Source organism: Arachis hypogaea, chromosome 18, assembly GCF_003086295.3.
Source record: "Arachis hypogaea cultivar Tifrunner chromosome 18, arahy.Tifrunner.gnm2.J5K5, whole genome shotgun sequence".
NCBI lineage: Eukaryota > Viridiplantae > Streptophyta > Magnoliopsida > Fabales > Fabaceae > Arachis > Arachis hypogaea.
Genome location: NC_092053.1, coordinates 18,118,330 through 18,132,895, shown reverse-complemented (window position 1 = coordinate 18,132,895; position 14,566 = coordinate 18,118,330). Strand labels below are relative to the sequence as shown.

Sequence of the window (14,566 nt, the reverse complement as noted above, 5' to 3'; positions counted from 1 at the left end):
CTATCGTTCAGCCTCGCAAGATGGTATAATCTGGCCATCTGCAAGTACGGAACATACCGCTCATCGAGCCGCATGCCCTGTTGCCGCCGCATGCTGGAGATGCATCACTGTGGCTGCGCATTACATGGACAGCATTATTAGAACCACTTAAAAAACCAGCAACAAAAATAACTAACACTAGAAATCACTTATGGAAACCACTAACAGAATCTACATGCAAAACCAATATAACAAACCACTAGCAAAACCACATGCTTAAACCGCTAACATAAACCACATACAAATCCACTTATGAAAAACACATGCAAAACCACTATCATAAACCGCTTACAAAACCACATAGTAAACCACTTCCAATACCACCAAAATAAACCGCCAAAATAAATCATCAACAAAATCGCATACAAAACAACTAATAAAAACCACTAATAAAAACTACTAACCTAAACCGCCAACAAAACCACATGCTTAAACCGCCAACATAAACCACATACAAATTCACTTACGAAAATCACATGCAAAATCACTATCATAAACCGCACACAAAACCACACAATAAACCACTTTTAATACCACCAAAATAAACCGCCAAAATAAACCATCAACAAAACCGCATACAAAACGACTAACAAAAACCACTAACATAAACCGCCAACTAAAATCGTGTTAGTTGGCGGTTTATGTTAGTGGTTTTTATTAGTGGTTTTTGTTACTCGTTTTGTATGTGGTTTTGTTGATGGTTTATTTTGACGGTTTATTTTGGTGGTATTGGAAGTGGTTTATTATGTGGTTTTGTGTGCGGTTTATGATAGTGGTTTTGCATGTGGTTTTCGTAAGTGGATTTGTATGTGGTTTATGTTAGCGGTTTAAGCATGTGATTTTGTTGGCGGTTTAGGTTAGTAGTTTTTATTAGTGGTTTTTGTTAGTTGTTTTGTATGCGGTTTTGTTGATGATTTATTTTGGCGGTTTATTTTGGTGGTATTGGAAGTGGTTTACTATGTGCTTTTGTAAGGGGTTTATGATAGTGGTTTTGCATGTGTTTTTCATAAGTGGATTTGTATGTGGTTTATGTTAGCGGTTTAAGCATGTGGTTTTGCTAGTGGTTTGTTATATTGGTTTTGCATGTAGATTCTGTTAGTGGTTTCCATAAGTGGTTTCTGGTATTAGTTATTTTTGTTACTGGTTTTCAAAGTGGTTCTAATAATGCGGTCCATGTAATGCGCAGCCACAGCGATGCATCTCCAGCATGCGGCGGCAGCAGGGCATGCCATTCAATGAGCGGTATGTTCCGTACTTGCAGATGGCCGGATTATACCATCTTGCGAGGCTGAACGATAGATGGTTCCGGTTAAATGAGCCCCTTGTCAGTGCCTTTGTCGAGCGGTGGTGTTCGGAGACGCACACCTTCTATATGCCGTTCGGAGAGTGCACGATCACACTTCAGGATGTGGCGTACCAGTTGGGGTTGCCAGTGGACGGGCGTTATGTCAGCGGTTGCCTTACAGATTTCCAGATATACATCCAGGGTGGCCGTCCAACTTGGGTGTGGTTCCAGGAGTTGCTTGGAGTGATTCCTCCTCCGAGCCAGGTTCAGAAGTTCGCAGTAAACTGCACTTGGTTCCAGGAGACTTTTGGAGAGTGCCTCGAGGGAGCCGATGAGGAGATTGTGCGGCGCTTTGCTCGTGCCTATATCATGATGTTGTTGGGCACTCAGCTATTTACTGACAAGTCTGGCAACCGCATTCACATCAGATGGCTTCCCTACGTACCTAGGCTTGAGGAGATGGGTACCTACAGTTGGGGGTCTGCAGCACTGGCATGGTTGTACCGGTGCATGTGCCGAGTGGCGAACAGACATGTGGTGAAGTTAGCAGGCCCACTTCAGCTACTTCAGTTCTGGATCTTTTGGCGCTTTCCTAGGTTTAGGCCTGCCGGGTATGATACGTGCAGCTGGCCGTTGGCCTCGAGGTACCCTACTGGTGCACAAAATTGTTACTCTCTTACAATTTCGCACACATGACCAGCAAGTGCACTGGGTCGTCCAAGTAATACCTTACGTGAGTAAGGGTCGATCCCACGGAGATTGTTGGCTTGAAGCAAGCTATGGTTATCTTGTAACTCTTAGTCAGGATATAATATCAATAATAATTTTTAGTTTGAATTGTAAAAAGAAAAAAGGCAGAACACAAATTATACTTGTATGCAGTAATGGAGAATATGTTGGAGTTTTGGAGATGCTTTGTCTTCTGAAATTCTGGTTTCCTCTGTTTTCTGATTCACGCACGCACGTCCTCCTATAGCAAGCTATGTGTTGGTGGATCACCGTCGTCAATGGCTACCATCCATCCTTCCAGTGAAAAGGGTCCAAGTGCGCTGTCACCGCACGGCTAATCATCTGCAGGTTCTCAATCGTACCGGAATAGGATTTACTATCCTTTTGCGTCTGTCACTACGCCCAGCACTCGCGAGTTTGAAGCTCATCACAGTCATTCAATCCCTGAATTCTACTCGGAATACCACAGACAAGGTTTAGACTTTCCGGATTCTCCTGAATGCTGCCATCAATCTAGCTTATACCACGAAGATTCTGATTAAGAGATCCAAGAGATATTCATTCATTCTACGGTGAATGGAAGTGGTTGTCAGGCACGCGTTCATGGGAGAATGATGATGATTGTCACGTTCATCACATTCATGTTGAAGTGCGAATGGATATCTTAGATAGGAACACGCGTGTTTGAATGGAAAAACAGAAATACTTGCATTAATTCATCAGGACACAGCAGAGCTCCTCACCCCCAACAATGGAGTTTAGAGACTCATGCCGTCAAAGAGTACAAAGTTCAGATCTAAAAATGTCATGAGATACAAAATAAGTCTCTAAAAGTTGTTTAAATACTAAACTAGAAACCTAGGTTTACAGAAATTAAGTAAACTATGATAGATAGTGCAGAAATCCACTTCTGGGGCCCACTTGGTATGTGCTGGGGCTGAGACTAAAGCTTCTCACGTGCCTGAGCTGTTTTGGGCGTTCAACGCCAGGCTGTAACCTGTTTCTGGCGTTGAACTCCAACTTGTGACGTGTTTCTGGCGCTGGACGCCAGACTGCAACATGGAACTGGCGTTGAACGCCAGTTTACATCGTCTATCCTTGAGCAAAGTATGGATTATTATATATTGCTGGAAAGCCCTGGATGTCTACTTTCCAACGCAATTGGAAGCGCGCCATTTGGACTTCTGTAGCTCCAGAAATTCCATCCCGAGTGCAGAGAGGTCAGAATCCAACAGCATCAGCAGTCCTTTTTCAGCCTGAATCAGATTTTTGCTCAGCTCCCTCAATTTCAGCCAGAAAATACCTGAAATTACAGAAAAACACACAAACTCGTAGTAAAGTCTAGAAATATGAATTTTGCCTAAAATTTGATGAAAATAAATTAAAAATTAACTAAAACATACTAAAAACTATATGAAATTAACCCCAAAAAGCGTATAAAATATCTGCTCATCACCTACTCAGACTTTTCTATTTCAAGTTAAAATAGTTAATTCCATGTACGCTTGTAATATATTACAAATCTGTTACACTTTTAATTAGCCATAACACCCATGTGAGATGCAGGTGGTCAGGTTACAACATTTCCGGTAGCGAGAAGGGACCTATAGTGCAGATGTGGAGATTGAGGATAGACATGTTACAGGCCAGGGATGTGAGTATACTACCGGCTAAGTTTATTTAATTAATTAAACTTTATGAATTTGGAGCATGAGTTGGCCTGACAATGTTGGAATCTTTGTGCAGTTTATCTGGATGCCGTATAGCTACCCCGAGGTACTGCAGGTTGTGCATCCGGAGGTGTTGGAGCCTCGGCATACGGCGATGTGGTGGTCTGTGACGTCACTGATATACTTTGCCGTTATAGAGTGGCATCAGATAGATAGGGTTCTACCGCAGTTCGGCGGAGTCCAGCCCCGTCCGCAGCCCGCCCTGAACATCGACTTTCTGATGTCGAAGGACGGGAGAGGCGGTGATCGTTGGTTCCCGTCTGCTTTGCAGTTCTGGCATCTTCATTGGGAGAGCCATGCAGACTACGTTCTCTGGTTCGATGTTGTTGCAGACCCTGGACCCTCACATGACTTCCTGGACTGGTGGAGTCAGCATGGAAAGAGGTTCTTGTCACCAGAGATGTATTTGGGGGATCCGAAAGCCGTTCCTATTCCTGTGGAGGCGTCACAGAGGGGTGCTGGGTGAGTTCCTAACATGGATCGTGTTGACGACGTGCCGGATAGGGTCGGGTCGAGAGGAGAGCTCGTGTGGGGACACGACAGAGCCATCATGAGTGGTGGCTAGACCAGGCTATGGATGAGGCTGACGGGGACGGTCGACGTGGAGGAAGACGACGAGCGCATGGAGGAAGACGGAGAGGGCGTGCTGCGGCGGACGAGCACGGTGATCATGATGACGACGATCAGCACGGGCCCGTGGGGGGGGGGGTTGCTGCTAGGCATGTTACAGTTGGTGGTGTTAGTCCCCATGTTGGCGGGCATGGAGGCGAGTAGTATGGGTCAGGTATGGGTGATGGGGCTGACCATGGTGACGGAGGACTTGGTTCGGGGTCGCTTGGAGATTACTTCGTTGGTGTCCCAGCCGATGACCAGACACTTCAGGAGAGTACGCCATGGGTTAGCCCGGGGACGATGTTTTCAGACTTCATGGCAGGTGATGGGTTTGATGCCAACTTCGGCGGGTCACACTTTCTAGACGAGATTACTGCCATTATGCAGGAGGATGATGCAGCCCGTAGGCGTAGTCAGAGCTCCGGCACACAGGCACCTTTAGATGTCGATCTGAACGAGCCTCCTACGATGCCTGCTGCTGACCATTTTGCATTGGGTGGTACTCCTCCTTCTGCCTACACTGCTCTATTGCATTCAGTTGCCGGGCCGTCTGGGGCACCCATCCAACCTAGGCCACCTGCACAGCCTGCCCCGGATGAGGAGGAGGATGAGATCGAGGACGAGGAGCCGCTTATCCGGAGAGGCCACAGGACACGGGTACCCCGTCGTTGCTTCACCAGCTCGCATCTGTTTAGATGATTCATGTATCCTGTATGTTGTTTGTTCATGTTCATTGTTGTATCTTAGCCAAGTTTATTATTGTCGTTGATGTATTTTGACGATCCAACATGTAGTTTGGTTATTTATGTTTTAGTATGTTATTCCAAATCATGATATTGTACTTTGAAAATGGCTGTTTATTGTTTATTTCAGTTACTAGCATAGTTTCCGCATCATGTATTAATTTAATTTGTAGATTTATTTATTGTCGTGTGCATTCAACAGACATTTTGTTCAAAACTCCGGAAACATATCATATTCATTAATTAAGATCCCATGCAAAGTACATCGCATTAACATTAACAAATTCTATCATTTATCAACTACAAGTAAGGAAACCTATAACAGTGGAATCTAAATGCCAAAGTGAAATAAACAAAGTACCAAAGCTAACAATACACCTACTCATGTCCCCCTGTGTGCTCTGCTCCTCCGACCTGTGGGCAACTCCGACGTGTGTGTCCGGGTTGTCGACAGAAGCCACATCTCTTTGGCCGGTTCGGATCTGCCTCGTCCATATTGGTCCGTATCCTAGTTGACCTCGGACGACCTTCTCTCGCACGCCTCTTGTTAGGATCCGGGATCACAGTCGGCCCATCATATGGTGGCCAGAAACCCTCCGGAATGGGAGGTGTGAATCCCATCCGATACATACTGAACACCGAACTAAGACGATACACCTGGTGGACGTAAGGCTACCATATAAGCCGTGAGTAGGCACAGCATGCCAGTGCGTGCGGACACGGGAAATGAAGTGCTTGGAAGTATCCGCAGCCACATGTCTGAGATGCAAGCGAGACTCTGTAGCTACCCAGTGAGAACAAACCAGTCGGAGTCGTCTCTGCGACGGTGAACTCCGAGTTATCCCTGTCGTACAAAGTCACCGTGAAGCACCTCGCCGTCTTCAAGTTGGCCTCGATACACTTCACCAAGTGCTGACTGAATTGTTGTCTGGTTCCCAGCTAGGCCTTAGCCTCTTTCCCCTTGTGAACAAATAGTTTGGCCAACCTTCCGTATGTTGCCTTCACTAGCGAGCACACAGGGAGGTTTCTGACACCCTTGAGGATTGAGTTCACACACTCAGAGATATTTGTCGTCATGTGCCCGAATCTCCGCCCCTCATCACAATGCTGTGTCCACATGGAATACTCAATCCGGTTCGCCCAGTCACACATCTCCGGGTCTTCAGACCGCAGAATATCAAACCAGTAATTGAACTCTACCTCGGTCTTAGCATACGCCACGTTGACAAGAAGCCTCCTTGCGGCTTTGCCATTGAAGGTTAGTGCGAAATTTGCCGCTACATGTCGAATGCAGAATGCCTGGTATGCAGATGGAAGTAACCAGCCTCCGTCGGGAGCCTCAAGCGCGGCCTTGATGCCGTTATGCCTGTTCGATATAACCAGCAGACCCGGCTGAGATGTCACGTGCTGACGCAGGTGGGAGAGAAAGAAGGACCAGGACTCAGCATTCTCACCCTCGACTAATGCGAATGCAACATGGAGTATGTTGGAGTTCCCGTCCTGTGCAATCGCGACAAGCAACGTTCCCCCATACTTGCCATACAGATGGGTGCCGTCAATACTAACCAGTGGCTTCCAATGACAGAATACCTCGATACACAGTGAAAACGTCCAGAATAGTCTGTGAAAATAAGCTTGAGACTCATCCAGCTGTCCACCAACTCGAACAGGGCTCGTCCTAAGGACTGCAACAGTACCAGGCATCGTCAACTGGACTCCTAACACCCACCTAGGGAGCTCGTTGTACGACTCATCCCAGTCACCATAGATGAGGGCAACAGCCTTCTGCTTCGCCAACCAGACCCTCCTGTACGTTGGCCTAAACCCAAAGTGTGCGGCCATGCCATTTAGGAGCACCTTGATGCTGACGGATGCATCAGCCCTAACCATTGGCATAATGAATGCCGATATCACATGATAATCCAAACTCCTGTGGTTAAGGGTGTTCAAAACCGATCCGAACGGAACTAAATTGAAGAACCGAACCGAAAAAACCAAAAATCGAACTAACCGAAAACTGAAAAAACCAAAAAAATGTTATTTTGCTATTTTTTTGCGGTTTAGTTCGGTTTTCGGTTCTTATCACCAAAACCCTAACCCAACCGAACCAAACCGGTTCTACCAAAAATCCTAAAAATTAAAATCTACCAACCCCACCCCCCAGACCCCCACCCTCCAAACGAGTCCTAGTGCTGCACGACTCCCTCCCTCCCCAAATCCCCCATGAAAACCTAACCCCCAAATCCCAGATCGGAGCCAGCCTGAGCCACCATATCTCGCCCTCTACGGCCTGCGCACCCACTCACCCAGCCACGGAGCCAGCCTGAGCCACCCACGTCCTTGAGTCTCGAAGCCTTCCTCCAAATCCCACCGCTGAAGAGAGCAGATCCCCCACCGCCGATGCACCACAAAGACGAAGACCCAGCTCAACACAGCACCTCACCTGGCTCGTCACCACCCAGTCACCCACTGACCCAACAGCCACAGGACAGCACAGCAGACATGCCAGACAGCATCGACGGGCGACGATCAACACAGGACCTCCGACCTCGCCACCTCCGACCTTGCCACCTCACCCAGCAGCGTTTCTGGGTTCTGGGTTTAGGGTCACCCACGATCAAGACAGCACCTCCCAATCTCCCACCCAGCCACCGATTCAAGTGAATATGGAGCCCGAGCCATCTATTCAGGTAATCTTTACTGATGCATTGTTGGTATTGCTGGTTATTGTTCAGTTTATTTAGTTTAGGGTTATTGTTGGTATTGCTGTTTACCATCTATTCAATTTATTGTTGGTAATTTGGTCTTGCTGATTTATTGTTCAGTTTAGGGTTATCAATTTATTGTTCAGGTTTTGTTCAGTTTATCAGGTTTTGTTCAGGCATTGCTAGTTTATTACTGGTTATTGATTTAAACTTCAGTTTATTGCTGGTTTCTGTCCTTGATTTATTGTTCAGATTATCAGGTTTTGTTCAGTTTATTGCTTGTTTATTGCTGGTTATTGATTTAAACTTCAGTTTATTGCTGTTTTCTGTCCTTGATTTATTGTTCAGATTATCAGGTTTTGTTCAGTTTATTCTTGGTAGTTGCTGGTCATTGATTTAAACTTCAGTTTATTGCTGGTTTCTGTCCTTCCTCCCAAGTCAATATGGAGCCCGAGCCACCGATTCAGGTAATTTGAACCATTTGCTGTTTACTGGTGCATTGTTTATTTGTTGCTACTTGCTGTTTACTGGTGGGTGCATTGTTAATTTGATGAATTATTTTATTGTTGGTTTTGTTGCTGGCTTGCTGCCTTGCTGGTTGATGTTTATTGTTGGTAATTTGCTGGTTGCTATTTATTGCTGGTTTTGTTCTAATTTTTTGGGATCTAATTAGGTGTTCTTAGTTTTGTTTTAATAATTGGTTCTATTTTTATTTTGCTATATGATTTTTGGTTTAGGATTTTTGGTTCTGTTCTTTCTAATTTGTTCTTGCAGCTTTGGTAATTTGTGGTTCTATTTGATAATTTCTGTTTGAAAATTTGTTCTGTGATCTTATTTTTATTATCTAAGTTTATAGTGTTCTCTGTTTTACTTATTTAATTTGAGTTTGTGGTTTGGTGTTCTAATTTATGTTATTTTAATTTTAGTGTTGTTCTAATTTATGGCTTATTTTTTGTTAGGCAAAGATGACTATAATTTTACATTGTCCTATTTTGTGATAAAAGCTGAATCATTTTCTTGATTTTTTTTATCATGACAGGTATAGGATGCATCCAGAGTCCAGAGATATACAAATCCTCTTCACTGCATTTTGATGACAATAAAGAACAAAATAGGATCAAGTGTTTTGGAGGTTTTGGATCAAGTGTTGGAGGTTTTGAATTACTGAATTATTGTTGAATTATTTTATTGTCGGTATTGTTGCTGGTTGGTTAATGATTTTGTAAATTGCTTGATTTTATAAACAGGATCTTGATTTTGTAAACAAGATCTTGATTTTGTAAATTGCTTGTAAATTGATTTTGTTGTTTAATGTATTTGTTTAGTAAGTTTGATGTCAGTTCAAGTGAGAATATGAGTGACACCGGATTGTTGATTTCAATTGTGTATTTGTGTTGGTCGATTTTATTGTATAAGACTTTGTGAAATAGTATTGTAGTATTTTTTTTGAATTGATTGAAAAAATCGAACAAACCGAACCAAACCAAACCGAACCGCAGTTTAATTAGACGATTGGATTGGATGACATTTCTCTCAAAAACCTAACCAAACCGTACCGCGAACACCCCTACCTGTGGTAGCTGGAGATGGAGGTGGCGAGACACGTATGCGGTCCATTGTACCGTTTGACCTCCCAAAGGCCCTTGCGCTGTCGGAGACTCAGCCGAATCAAGCATGTGCACACATTCCCGAACTCATAACACTTGCCCACATACCGGCGATAGTCAGACTCCACTACCTTGTGCTGTACCCCTCGGCGGATGCTGTAAGTCTTCACACTTAATAGGGCCTCATCTTTATCCTGAAATTGTTGACCAACCTTGAACTCTGTCAGACCTGCAGACCCTTCCGCATCTCTAGCGCCAAATCCAGCAGGCTGCCCAGGAACCCTCTCCTGCCTCATGGCATCCAAGTCCAAAGAGGAAAAATGTGGAGGGTACTACTGTGTGCCAGAGCTAGAACCACCTTTCGCCCCAGCAGGCTCACTCGCTCTAATATCATCGCCACTGTCATCAGCAATCATATCCGGCTCGACATCATCATCCTCTGGATCATCCAACAATCCATCTCCAACCCCAGGTGGTGCAGCACACTGTAAAGAGGTCGGCAGAAATTCCCCTGTTCCGACCTCGTCGCCTACACTGCCGTTGAGATCAACAGCGAACAAAGGGGAGGCGACAGGCTGGACGGGTGGCTCGTACGCAGGGACGGAGGAAGAAGCAATGGCAGGTCTGGAGCTAGAACCGGCTACCGTGGCTAAAGTGGTGGTATTCCGGTTCGAACCCCCCGAGTTGGATACCACATCAACCAACTTTGCCAACAGTTCTGGTGTCCTCACTTCCGGAAACTGCCGGCGATAATGAAACATGACCAACAAGTCCTCATCACTCCCGATCGTGAAACAATCATACTTCACCGTTTCCTGGAGCACCGTGATTGGAATGCGATAGAAAAACTTCTTAACCCGTTTCACACCTTCCAGACCAAGTTTCAGCAGTACAGAGCTAACAAGGTCATCATAGCTCGTCGTAGGCCTCACGATAATACAGAGAGGATCCTTATCAGTGAACTTCACACCGGAACAAGTTTTCCTCTTAATCGATCCTCTGTGGTGAACTAACACTACAAAACTCTCATCAATAGCCATCTTACCCCTCTAATGAGAGCAACTCAAGTTCACACCATATATATTCAGGTCTGGTCCTCACTAATTCGAACCAGCCTGGTTCAAAATACGATTTGTGTAATTCGAATTGACTCACTTTGAATTACGTTGCATGGCGTGCATGGAGGTAATTCGAATCAGCTTGGTACGAATTACTTGGGGAAGCTTGCACCTATGTAATTCGAACTCACCTAGTTCAAATTATGTATGCTTATAGTTCGAATCATGTAGATTCGAATTAGTGTGCATTTTGTTCTTGTAGAATTCGAGTTGAGTAGATTCGAATTATATAGAAATGTAATTCGAATTTAGCTCATTCGAATTACATAGAAATGTCCTTTGGTTGATTGATGAAGCAATTTTCAACTTGGCTGATTCATGGTGCGGAATTTCTAACCACAGACTAACCGGCAAGTGCACCGGGTCGTACCAAGTAATACCTTACGTGAGTAAGGGTCGATCCCACGAGGATTGATGGATTAAGCAATAATAGTGTTTGATAGGATTAGTTAGACAAACAAAAAATAGTGTTTGGAAGTTCAAAAACATTAAAAAATAAAGAAGAGTTTGAAGACAGGCAGGTGAATAGGTGAGGAATAAAATATGAAGAAACAGTTAAGGTTTTAGAGTTATCTATTTTCTGGATTGACTTTTCTTATTAACTAATTTTAATCATGTAAGATTTAATTCATGGCAAACTATTTGTGACTAGACCCTAATTCCTTAGACCTTCCTGGTCTCCTCTAAAATTCATCAACTGCCAATTCCTTGGTCAATTGATTCCAATTAGAGGGTGATGATCAAATTCCAGTTTATATGCCACAAGAATCCTAATTGTCCAAAAATAAAGGGATTATATGTCACGTATCCCGTTAAATACAAACAATTAGAAATTCAGGATAATATGTTTTCAAGCTATTGTTCAAGTAAAGAGCTTTTCCAAGTTATACAAGAACTCAATTAGAACATGGGTCATACTTCCAGATCACGCGCACGCGTCGATCACGCGTGTGCGTCGCTCCTCGCTGCCATCTCCTTGGTTTCTTCTCTTTCTCTGCAGAAACTTCATCAAATCCATCCGAATGCTACCTAAAATAAATAAAATTGCACAAAACTCAAAATAGCATCCATAGTGGCTAAAATATAATTAATTCTTAATTAAACTCAATAAATTAGGTGCGAATTCACTAGGAAAAGATAGGAAAGATGCTCACGCATCACAACACCAAACTTAAACTGTTGCTTGTCCTCAAGCAACCAAAACTAATATAAGCTTAGGATGTGAATTTGCATGGGAATGAGAGTTCGATTAAGCTCACGTCTCTTCTGATAGTGGGGTTTACAACTGCAATCCTGAATAGTTTTGGCATCTCACTTTTATCCTTTGAAGTTCAGAATGATTGGCATCCAGAGGAACTCAGAATTCAGATAGTGTTATTGGCTCTCCTAGTTCAGTATGTTGATTCTTGAACACAGCTACTTTATGAGTCTTGGCTGTGACCCTAAGCATTTTGTTTTCCAGTATTACCACCGGATACATAAATGCCAGAGACACTAACTGGGTGAACCTTTTCAGATTGTGACTCAGCTTTGCTAGAGTCCCCAGCTAGAGGTGCCCAGAGTTCTTAAGCACACTCTTTTTGCTTTGGACCACGACTTTAACCGCTCAGTCTCAAGCTTTTCACTTGACACCTTCACGCCACAAGCACATGGTTAGGGACAACTTGATTTAGCCGCTTAGGCCATGATTTTATTCCTTTGGGCCCTCCTATCCATTAATGCTCAAAGCCTTGGATCCTTTTTACCCTTGCCTTTTAGTTTAAAGGGTTATTGGCTTTTTCTGCTTGCTTTTTTTTAATTTTATTATTATTATTATTATTATTTTTTCCGCAAGCTTTGTGTTTTTCACTGCTTTTTCTTGCTTCAAGAATCAATTTTTTGTTTTTTCATATTATCAATAACATTTCTCTTTTTCATCATTCTTTCAAGAGCCAACAATTTTAACATTCATAAACTTCACTATAAAAAATATGCATTGTTCAAGCATTCATTCAGAATCACAGAAAAATACTACCACATCTAAGTAAATGAGACTACTCTAAAAATTAAACTCAAATTCTCATGCACTACATCTGTTCTTCTTTCTTTTTGATTTCAAGCTTAGTGGGCAATACATGAGACATCTTTCAGAATTAAAGCACTTAACAGAAAAATTAAACTAGAACCTATGAATCTACTAATAAAGGATCATGCAGGAAACAAAGCAAAATAGCAAAAAACCGGAACATACATAATAAAAGCAAGAGGGAATAAAAATGAAAGGAACTCAACCACTTTAGTTATCTGAGCGGTCGTTTTATTCTTCAGGTTGTGCTCCTCAGTGAAGATGATTCGCCTCCCTTTTGGTGCCATCGGAATAGACAGAAAATTCTTAAGCGAAGCATCAACACCAAACTTAAATGTTTGCTTGTCCTCAAGCAAAGAAGAACTGAAAATAAAAAGAGACAGATATTATGAGAAAAGAAAAATAAAAGGATAAAAGAACACGAGAGAATTAGGATTGGGAGAGAGAGAAAGAAAATTAAAACTGGGCGGCGAAGGCGACGCGTACGCGTACGGCACGTGTACGCGTGAGTTGCGAATTTCCTTAATGACGTGTCAGCGTCAGGCATGCGTCCGCGTGCCCTGGGTTTTACGCGATTCGCGCGAAGCCAGCCGCGCGCACGCGCAACTCTCTATTCACTTTATTTTTTCACGCACACCCATATGACGCGTACGCGTCAGCGACGCTTGCGCGTCGTGTGTTTTTTTTTTTTTTTTAGCCTGAGGTGTTCGGTTCCTGTGATAAAATAGCTGCATGATCAGAAAATTAGTAAGAACTTAATAAAAATCAAATAAGTAAGAAAAATACTACTAATAAAAATAAAACAAAATAAAGCTAAGAATGAAAAGGAATGATCACACCACGGTGGGTTGTCTCCCACCTAGCACTTTTAGTTAAAGTCCTTAAGTTGGACATGTGGTGAGCTCCTTGTCATGGTGGCTTGTGCTTGTACTGATCCAGGAATCTCTACCAATGTTTGTTAATCCAATGGCCACTGGGATTCCAAACTAGGCGCATAACTCCTTCGTGCAAGTTGAAGCAAGTGACAAGGCCCCAATAGTGTTGATTGTGAGAATGAATTCCAGGGTCCCAAACCTTTCTTTTACACTCGTCTTCTTGTGGATCACCATTGTTCCCACCGGGTGGCAATTAATCTGAATTCTCACAGAAATATCCAAACAACCTTCTAGACCTATTCAATTGAGCTCTACACCAATCCTTGCACTTCAATTTGGAGCATACAACCATATTGAACCTTGCTTGACAACTCTTACCACTAACCATCTTCCTCTCACTCTTAATGTCACAAAGAACTCTAAGTTGATCATCCGTCTCCAGTAACCCATATTCAAGTGGGAAAGTAAATGTTAAGGATAGAAATTTTACCCTCTTGAATGTTGTATTGGATGGTAATGGCCTTGGGAGAGGTCTTGCAAGCTCCACTCCGTTGTGTTTTTCTTTGAATTCTTCCACTTCTTTGCAAGCTTCCTCAATTTCAACCTCTTCCTCTTGGTAGTTGTCTTCTAATTCAATCTCTTCTTTATTGCTTACCAAGGGCATGGGAGGTTGTGCATCTTCCTCTTTTGTTTTTGCATCTTCCTCTTCTTCCATGTGTGAGGATGGAAAGTTCTCTAGTTCACTGGAGTATGAACTCCTTTGATTGATTTCCTCACTTTCTTCTATAGGATCTTGTATTATATCTCTCGGGAAGGAATTTGCTTGCTCCTCTTCCTGTGGTTTGATAATCGACTGCACATGTTTTTCTACATTTTTGACACTTGTCTTTATATCATGTAAGAATTCTTTCATGAGAAGCTCAAGATCTGATGGTATTTGAGATGAATAAGGAGGAGGTGATGGTTCTTGATAAGTGTAAAAAAGAGGATGGTTCTTGGTATGGATAGGGAGATAGTGGCTCTTGATATGGGTAGAAAGATGATGGTTCTTGATACGG

General features: G+C 43.2%; 1 protein-coding gene across 1 annotated transcript; it reads left to right on the top strand.

The window, feature by feature from the left end:
- The first annotated feature begins 1,411 nt into the window (after positions 1-1,411).
- Positions 1,412-4,249, top strand: LOC112769684 (serine/threonine-protein phosphatase 7 long form homolog). The gene is made up of 3 exons (XM_025814169.1): positions 1,412-1,968; positions 3,620-3,707; positions 3,800-4,249. The coding sequence occupies exons 1-3, from the start codon at positions 1,412-1,414 to the stop codon at positions 4,247-4,249; spliced, it is 1,095 nt and encodes a 364-aa protein (XP_025669954.1).
- The last annotated feature ends 10,317 nt before the right edge of the window (positions 4,250-14,566 follow it).